The sequence below is a fragment of the Cheilinus undulatus genome, linkage group 8, assembly GCF_018320785.1.
Source record: "Cheilinus undulatus linkage group 8, ASM1832078v1, whole genome shotgun sequence".
Taxonomy (NCBI): domain Eukaryota; kingdom Metazoa; phylum Chordata; class Actinopteri; order Labriformes; family Labridae; genus Cheilinus; species Cheilinus undulatus.
The window spans coordinates 40,613,872-40,622,406 of NC_054872.1; the positions used below are offsets into that span (position 1 = coordinate 40,613,872).

The following is an 8,535-nucleotide window of genomic DNA, read 5'->3' on the forward strand; positions in this document are numbered from 1 at the left end:
AAACTGTGGTTGGCCCAGTCTCTGGGTTTTTCAGGAGCCCAGCCAGCTCTGAGGGTCGGCCTGTGCCTTACTGTAAGCTGAATATTTGTGATGTGAACTCCTCCTTATGACAAACCAAACATTCAAAAACACTGGGTCAGATACTCCAACTCCATTTAAGTGTCTGTTAGCCAGGCACTAAGCCTCAGCCTTTCTTGTTACCAACCATGACCTCTGGAGAACAGAGCATGACTCTGGCATATAAAAATTAAACATTTACTTTAAGGTCATACAGCTTCCCCTTTATTAAGCTCTGCGTGTTTGCTTCCTTCTCTCAAAGCACGAGTTTGCCCCACCAGATTTGTTTAACAAAACATGATAGCCATGATTTTGCATCACAGAGCTGCTGCTCTCATAAAAGAATGATCATAAAATCCAAAAGACTGAATGAGATGACCAGCTGGAAAGAGGATGTGGTAGAAGAATGATAAAGAAAAAGTTCAGGATGTGTGAAAGTTCCCTTGTGTGAGAGAAGTCTTCTTTGTGAATCTATAAATAAAACAAACATGGCTCCAGTCTTCCTTCAGACGGTCGTGCTGGAGTTATGGATCAGGTCTCGTCAGCTCAGGTTTCCTGCATGGCTTTCGACACCCACAACATCCAACTCTCCTGGATTCACACGCTCTAAATTTAGCCACCTTAAAGTCTGACAGGCTGTAGCAGAGACTACTGTATAAGAACACGAAGACTTTAAACATTTTCTGTGTTTTGAGATTATTTTTTGTCTTTTGTTGGACTTCATGAAGAGTACTGAACTGATGAACTGACAGCTCAGTCTGGATTAAAGGGCGGACTAGTTTGTCGTGAGGAATCCAGGGTCTTTATGTCAGTAATGTAATCTTAATCCCCACGCATATTTCTCTGTGGGCTCACGTCAAGAAAAGTGCCTTTTTTTCTCCAACAGCAGGCAGAAATGTTATGCCACTTTTCTCTCTTAGTTGTCTTCGGTCTTTTTGGTGAGTACAAGATAATTTAGTACTTTAACTGATCAAAAAAATTAATGATACAATGGGTTAAAGTTGCACTTTTTAAGCAGTTTTCAATTAATTTAAGATTTTAATCATTAAAAACAAATTCATTATCACTTTAAAATGGTCTAATTTGAACTTTAAGCCTTTATTTCTTTTGCAGCAACCTGATCGACAACGAAATTGACCTTAGCAACTTTGTTGTATCAATGACTGCTCTACCTCTGTACTACTGGACAGTTTTCTCCGTCCTATAGGTGATGCTGTTGTGCTTATTATACTGTACATTCATACTTTTACTTCTATCTACAGGCCTGCATGTTGAAGATGTTTTGGCTCACTTGTAGTTTTAGTGTTTAAATTGTAAATTCACATGAGCTCATACAGCACTTTCCAAGTTGTTTAATTACTCAAAGCACCCTTACACCACAGATCACACGCATCACACCCATTCACTCTACATTCACACACTGATGGGGAAGGCTGTGACGTAGTGTCCATCAGCGTTTACTAATCCCGTGAATACGTTCCACATCTGTACACAAACACAAGCCACTGACGCAGCAGTGGGAGCACATTAGGGGTTTAGTGTCTTCCCCAAGGCCAGACTACCCACAGAAACTGTTGGGACCCTGAAAAGCCTTGTGAATGGGCCCTCTCCAGGTGTGATTTAGTAATATCAATGCATGTGTGCTGGATAAGTAGCATTAGTGCTACCTCCTGGCTAACACTAATCTCCTTCAGGAACCTAAAAGTGTGCAAACAAGTGGGGTTGTCAGTATTCATGCAGTAATCATGAAGTAACTAAGACATTTAATTAGTCCACTAATCATCTTTAATTGCATTACATGCATGCTCTATTTCAGAACTTCGGTGAAGCCACGGCAGTGTCTGCCTTCAGCCACACTGATGTAAAACAAGTCCACCACTGCTCCTTCATTTCCCACTTCCCTATAAGAGCTCACATACAGCTCAGTGGACAACAGGCCTGCCCACAGATTTGGCTGGGCCTCTGAAAAACCCAGATAATGGGTCCTCCCCAGTTGTGATTTATTGATAATGTCAATGCATGTGTGTTGGATCAGTAGCATTAGTGGTTGTGTCCTGGCTGGCACCAATGCTTTTTTGGGCGTTTTGGGTTCTGATATTAATATCATTTATTTTTGCTAACCCAATTTGCCACTTCTTATTGCCACTTTTAAATGATTTTTTGCTGCTTTTTGCCCCTTTTCCTCTTTTTAGCCAGTTTGAACATGTTTGCTGCCTTTTTGGCAATTTTTTTTTCATCTTTTTTGTCACATTCAACCTATTTTTGCCACCTGTTGCCCAGTTGTGCAAATTATTTTGCCATTTTGTGTCTTTTTTTACAATTAATCTGTTCTTTTCCATTACAGTTGTCTCATTTTTCATGCTTCATTTTCTGACATCCTGATGTTTGTGCACATTATAGCCTAGATATGAAGTTGACATTAATTTTCCAATCATTTAGGACAGTGTGCCTATCCAAATAGTTAACACGGTTCTGTGTTTTTTGAGATATATGTTTTGGGGCTTTTTATGCCTTGTTTCATAGAGGAGGACAGTGGACAGAGTCAGGAACAGGGATGAGTGGGGAGAGACATGCAGGAAAGCAGCCACAGGCTGGACATGAACCTGGACTGCCCGCGTACACTTGGCCATCTGTGCCCCAACATAATTCTGTTTTAAGGGGGTTACATTTTTTAGAAGGCTATATTGTACCAGAGCATAAATAAATAAAACATTTTATTGCTTTGATAAGAGGGGTTATTATTCAGTCTAAAATTTAAATATGGTTATCAAAGCTTAACTGAACAATGGACCATGTCTTTGCTGACCTCCATGTGGCTAAGCCCCAGAAAGCTCTCCACTTTCCCTCCTTATGTGCAGTCTCGCCAAGGACACATGGACATGTGACTGCAGAAGCAAGGGACGGATTGATGAAGGAGCCACAGCTGCCTCAAAGAGAACTCAGCACAATCATTTCTGTACAAAAAAACTTGGAAATATATCCATATGTTGAGTTACATTATGTTTAGTTTTATACCCTTTTTTTCTTTAGTAAAGCACATTGAAAGGTTCTCTATATAAAGCATTTGCATTCTCTTAAAACACACACATTATCTTATAAAAAGTTTTATGCCAAACAATGGTCGTCACAAGCATCTGATTATGCCCACAAAGGATAAAAACTTAGTTAAAACTATTCCCAAAGATCAATTCTGCATGTTTCATCGAGAGCTGCTCCTTGTCATGAACACCATTTCATCTCTCTGCTCCTGTCTCTTCTACCTTTCTTTCTGTAGTCTCTGGGTGTGATGGCGGCTGTTCAGAGGTTGATTCGATGACTGAAGCTGTGGCCGGAGAAGACTTCCTCCTGGGCTGCATCTCCTGTAAGAAACGAGAGGAGGTCTCTGCCCAAGCCACGGTGGACTGGCACTTCAGGCCACTTGGAGAGGAGGAGGAGTTCAGACATGTGAGAAAGTCTCAGAGGCGTCTGTTAGATGGGGTTTGGTTTGGAAATTATGGAGTGAAAACCAACATAACCAGTGTTATAAAGGCCACCCCAGTTTAAACACATCTTTAATCTATCACAATAAGCAAACCATTTATAAACCCCTACGAAGGAGGGCATCATCATCCTGGAGGGCACAGCCCCTTAAACAGAGAAACACCCTGAAATAAAGGTGATCAGTCACTAATGTTTGATTGTATGGCAGTTTTCATAGAGGATAATTAAATGCAAAGTGCTTTATACCAAATACACACAAAAGGGGACAGATTACATAAAACATGAACCAATTGTAACAGGAACTGAAGAGCTACAGTCATAAATTTTACTAGTTTATAGTGAGAAAAAACATGAGGAAGTGTCAGCAATAAGCTTAAAAGTCAAGTTTAAAAACCCACAAACAGCAAAGAGTAAAACAAGTAAAATGTCTGATTATACAGGTGCATATAAAACAGTTAGAATATCAATATCATATCATTTTGATTAAAATCACTAAGACTTCCATATATTCTAAATTTCACATTGTATGAGAAAAATCTAGCATATATGGACGTTTCACTTCCTGAATTAAAACACAGGAAGGAAAAAAAGAGAACATTTTCATGACATACATTTTTTTTAAGATGCACCGTTCATGGCAAATCAATGGAAAAAATAAACTGAACTTCTTTATAAAGTATGTGTGATACAAAAATAAGGCCAAAATTGTCTACATGAGAGAAAAAAGAATCAAAATGACATAAATTTTGAAAAATAGAGAAATCTAAAGCCACAAAATCAGTTATAAGTTAATCCTCTCCAGTGAAAAGGGAGTTTAAGTGACCTTCTTACTCAAATAAGGCCAAAGAAAATGTAAAAGAATCTAATAAATGCAGCCAATTAAACCAAAAATATAGATGTGGTTCTTTGGGTTTCTTTTAGAATTACTTCTTCTGCTGCCTTTAGGTCCTCAGGATGGCTGCATACATAAATATTAATTATTTTTCTGTCTTCCTCCTCTCAGATTTTCCACTATGACCACCCCACTGCTGACATCCTTGATGAGGATTTCAGCAACCGCCTGGAGTGGCGTGGGACAATGAACCCAGATATTCAGATAGGAGCCATTTACATTCATAACGTCACCTTCAATGATACAGGGACATACCGCTGCACCATCAACCGCATGCTCCTCCTGCCTCAGTACAATGAGCACGTCACCGTGGAGAAGGACGTGGAGCTTAGCGTGGTGGCTGTGGGTAAGCTGGACAGACCTGTGAAAGGATGTGAGCAGTGGTGTTAGCAGAAGTATTTACCTCTTCACTAAAACAAAGATTCAAATAAAGAAGTGAAGACATACTGCATTAGAAGCAGAGTTGAATACAGAAATACCATCACGGAGCAGCTTCAATCATCAAAAAATTACACATAATTCTGCAGAGAAGTGTTCACTATGACTGATGCATCACTTTTAATTATGCATGAAAGCACGAGCAGCATTTTACCTTTGAAGCTGGCGGTTGTAGGTGTAAGTAAAAATCACATAGAAAGATATTTCTGCTTTCTTTGTCAGTATTAGGGGTAACGTATGATACAGTACACAATATGAATAACATACTGACTTCAGTAATAACTGAGATACTGGAGGACATACAGGCGTCAAGATATCTGACTGATTGAAGATTATAAACTGCACCTAAATAGGTAACATGCAGAAGGCCAATCTTAATGCTTCAGCAGATCAAGACATTTTGGACAATGCAATAGTTCCAACTTTGTGGCAACAGTTTGGGAAGGCCCTTTTCTATCCCAATGCGACTATGCCCCACTGCACACAGCAAGGACCATAAAGACATGGTTTGACGCATTCAGAACTTGACTGGCCTGCACAGAGCCCTGACCTCTACCCCATGGAGCACCTTTGGGATGACCTGGAACAGAGATTACAAGCCAGCCAGGTCCCGTCCAACATCAGTGCCTGACCTCGTAAATGCTCTGCAGAATGAATGGGCACAAATTCCCACAGAAATACTCCAAAAACTTGTGGAAAGACAATCTAGAAGAGTGGAAGCTTTTATAGTTGCAAAAGGGGGGCAAACTCCATATTAAAGTACATGTATTTGATTACAATGTCATTGCAGTCCTTGCTGGTAAAATGGGCAGGTGGCTGAATACTTTTGTCCATATATATGCATGTCAGATTATGCAGTGTCATTAAGACCCATGTTTAAGCACAGCCCACAAGAAAACACAGAGAATAGCCTGTTAACTTACAAAACTCACACACTGGACAAAGATAAATGTTCGAGACGGAATCAACAAAGAGATTAAATTTACCGCTTTGTTAGCAGGAGTCACCAAGATCCAAACATCTTGAAAGTTCCTCAGAAAACATTTTTAGAGCATCTTCACCTCCATGTCTGCAGAGAACAAACAGTTTAAACCCAGGTGCACGTGCCTCCTCTTTAATGCTACATTGTTGGTTCCTGTTTTAGCCAATCGGGAGCTGACATCGGTGATCTCTGAGATTATGATGTTTGTGCTGATTGTGGTGCTGCAGCTTTGGCTCATCGTGGTTCTGGTCTACTGTTACAAGAAGATCTCAGAGGAGCACGAAGCTCGGGAGGCCCGTAAAGCTCTTAAAGCTCAGGCAAAGTGAGTCATCAATCTTTTTATGTGATGTATTACTGAGGTGATCATTTTAGATTGACATTTCATCCTCTGAACAGTACACCAGGGTCAGATAATGTCATTTAAATGAATACACTGTACAGCCACTGTTTGAGGAGACTCAACGTTGGCTCTCAAGTTTTCAGAACGTTTAAGCAGATTGCTTATATAAAAGCATTTTAGGATACATTTGATGAACATTTCCCCTTTTATTCTATATTTCCAGATTGTTAGAGTCAAAAGACAACTGTGACGGGGTGCAGCTAGAGTAAGTATGGATAAAGCACATTAACAACTTGTACATCATCTGATTCTGGAAAATGTGATATATGTCAGTGGTTCCCAGCCTTGTTTCCTTTGGACCTCCCCTACAATTATCTCAGAAAAGCTAAGTCAAAGTCAAAGGTCTAATCAGGGATTCATTTTTTTATGGACCAGTTTTAGAAGAAGCAATACCAACGATGGCTCGCTTTTGCTAAGTTAGCTTTAGCTAAAGCTAACTTAGCTAATTTGGCTACATAATCAACGTTACTACATAAGCCAGTGTAGCTAGGTTAGCTTTAACAACATGAGCTTTAGCAAACATAGCAAAAGATAACAGCTACGTTTTTAACAAAGCTTCATAGATAACATATCTGCAGAGCTTACTACTTTGTGAGCTTAGCTTTAGCTACATAGCTCTGCTAGCTGCATAGCTTATGCAGCTAACAGAGCTACATGAGCTACGCTGCCTGCGTTAGAATGTTTTCATAGAGAAGCTTGTCCTGTTAGCAGACTGTTGGCTCTATTAAACATTATGTAATCAGGTTTTGCAGGTCAGGTTTTTGACTTAGAGTCCTACTACCTTTAACCCTTACACTAAACAGAAGTTTAATCTGATTTTATTTTGAAATTTTAATGTGTATTTCTGTTCTGAGATATACAGTGTCTCAGATGAACGGTTTGTGAAAGTAGACGTCAGAATGAACGGGCTGCAGCCAAACTGATCTTTGGTGACCCCCTAGGGTGCCCGAACCTCGGGTTGAGAACCACTGATGTATCGTATGAGACCTTTTCTTAATATTTTTTTCTACGTTTTTGAATCCATCAGGTCATAAAGGTCTTCTCTGCAAGAGCCAAGCTTCGTCTCAGCACCAGGCGTGCAAACAAGGAAAGACCGTTTTCTGTTGAAGACGATGTTTTAAGCTGAACGGTACAGTTGTTATTAGGAAGGGCAGATGTTCTTTAAAAAATCAGTGAAACATGAAGTCTGTCTGGTTTCTATTTTATCATCAAAACAAAGAACTGTTTAAATTGCTGATGAACCTTTTATTTGGCTGATCCCTTCATGCTGGAAATCTAAGAGATGAAAGATAATCAGATTTAAGTGTAATGTATTTCTTTTTTTAACAGCTATTTGACAGAGTCTTAACAGCTGCATCTGATACTAACGAGATATGTGGATTAAAGCAAAACAAAATCTTTGTAAGCCTCTGAAACCATAACATATAGACACGAACAGTCTGCTAGTTGTCTAAATGGACGATAAATTGATATTTTTTGATAATGTATTGCATTTAAATTGTCACGTTAAGAATAAGCATCTTCTTAATAGCTTGGAAACTCTTCTAAAACATCTCATCAACACTGAATGTGCTGGTATGCCTCACATCCTTAGACTACTCTCCTAATCTGAGGAAAAGTGTGTCTATAAAGCATGATTTAAAAAAAACAAATCTTAAAAAAGTTATTATTCTAGAAGACTCAGTTCTGTGAATATGGTGGGTTTAACACAGCCAAGGACTTTTATATGTCTTCTTTAAATCAATTACAGACACACAACAGAGGAAAGAAGCAAAAAAGATGCATCCTTTATAACAAATTTTCCAAACAAAAGAAAAAACACCTTGCCAACTGCATTTTGATCTTTTTGAGTAACACCATGTCTGAAAAATGCCATATGAAATTGTCATTCTTTATTGTTATCGTGTTATGTGTCTTTTGTATTTGCAATGTAGTGAAATTTTAAAGATGTAATGTGAAAGTGAGACTATCACTGTTAAAGCAGCTTTACTGAGTGTCAGTCCTAAGCTGCATGTCTTAAATTTGTCTTGTCAATATGCTAAAACACAGTTGTAGCTGAGCCAAACTTCTCTTTTACCTTTCATCTTTATACATTTATAAATGAACCTCTGAATAAAAAAAGTTTTGTCTTTATTTGTCTAATGCATATGCTGCATTTGCTGTGTTGGCGAACATATAAATGTACAGTAAAATAACACTGCATAAATATTAACCCCTTCCAGTCAGCATTTAGTAGATTCACCTTTGGCTGCAATCACAGCACTCAGTCTGTGTGGATAGGTCTCA

General features: G+C 38.9%; 1 protein-coding gene across 3 annotated transcripts; it reads left to right on the plus strand.

Annotated features, from left to right (window-relative positions):
• The first annotated feature begins 673 nt into the window (after positions 1–673).
• si:ch211-225p5.8 (uncharacterized protein LOC555567 homolog) lies at positions 674–8,535 on the plus strand. Of its 3 annotated transcripts, XM_041793903.1 has the most exons (7): positions 674–995; positions 1,171–1,264; positions 3,332–3,501; positions 4,541–4,775; positions 6,012–6,171; positions 6,413–6,454; positions 7,277–8,535. In XM_041793903.1, the coding sequence occupies exons 3-7, from the start codon at positions 3,370–3,372 to the stop codon at positions 7,281–7,283; spliced, it is 576 nt and encodes a 191-aa protein (XP_041649837.1). In that variant the 5' UTR covers positions 674–995; positions 1,171–1,264; positions 3,332–3,369; the 3' UTR covers positions 7,284–8,535. The 3 variants fall into 3 exon arrangements, with proteins under 3 accessions (XP_041649837.1, XP_041649835.1, XP_041649836.1); XM_041793901.1 differs by lacking the exon at positions 1,171–1,264; XM_041793902.1 differs by lacking the exons at positions 1,171–1,264; positions 7,277–8,535 and having other exon boundaries at positions 6,413–6,458.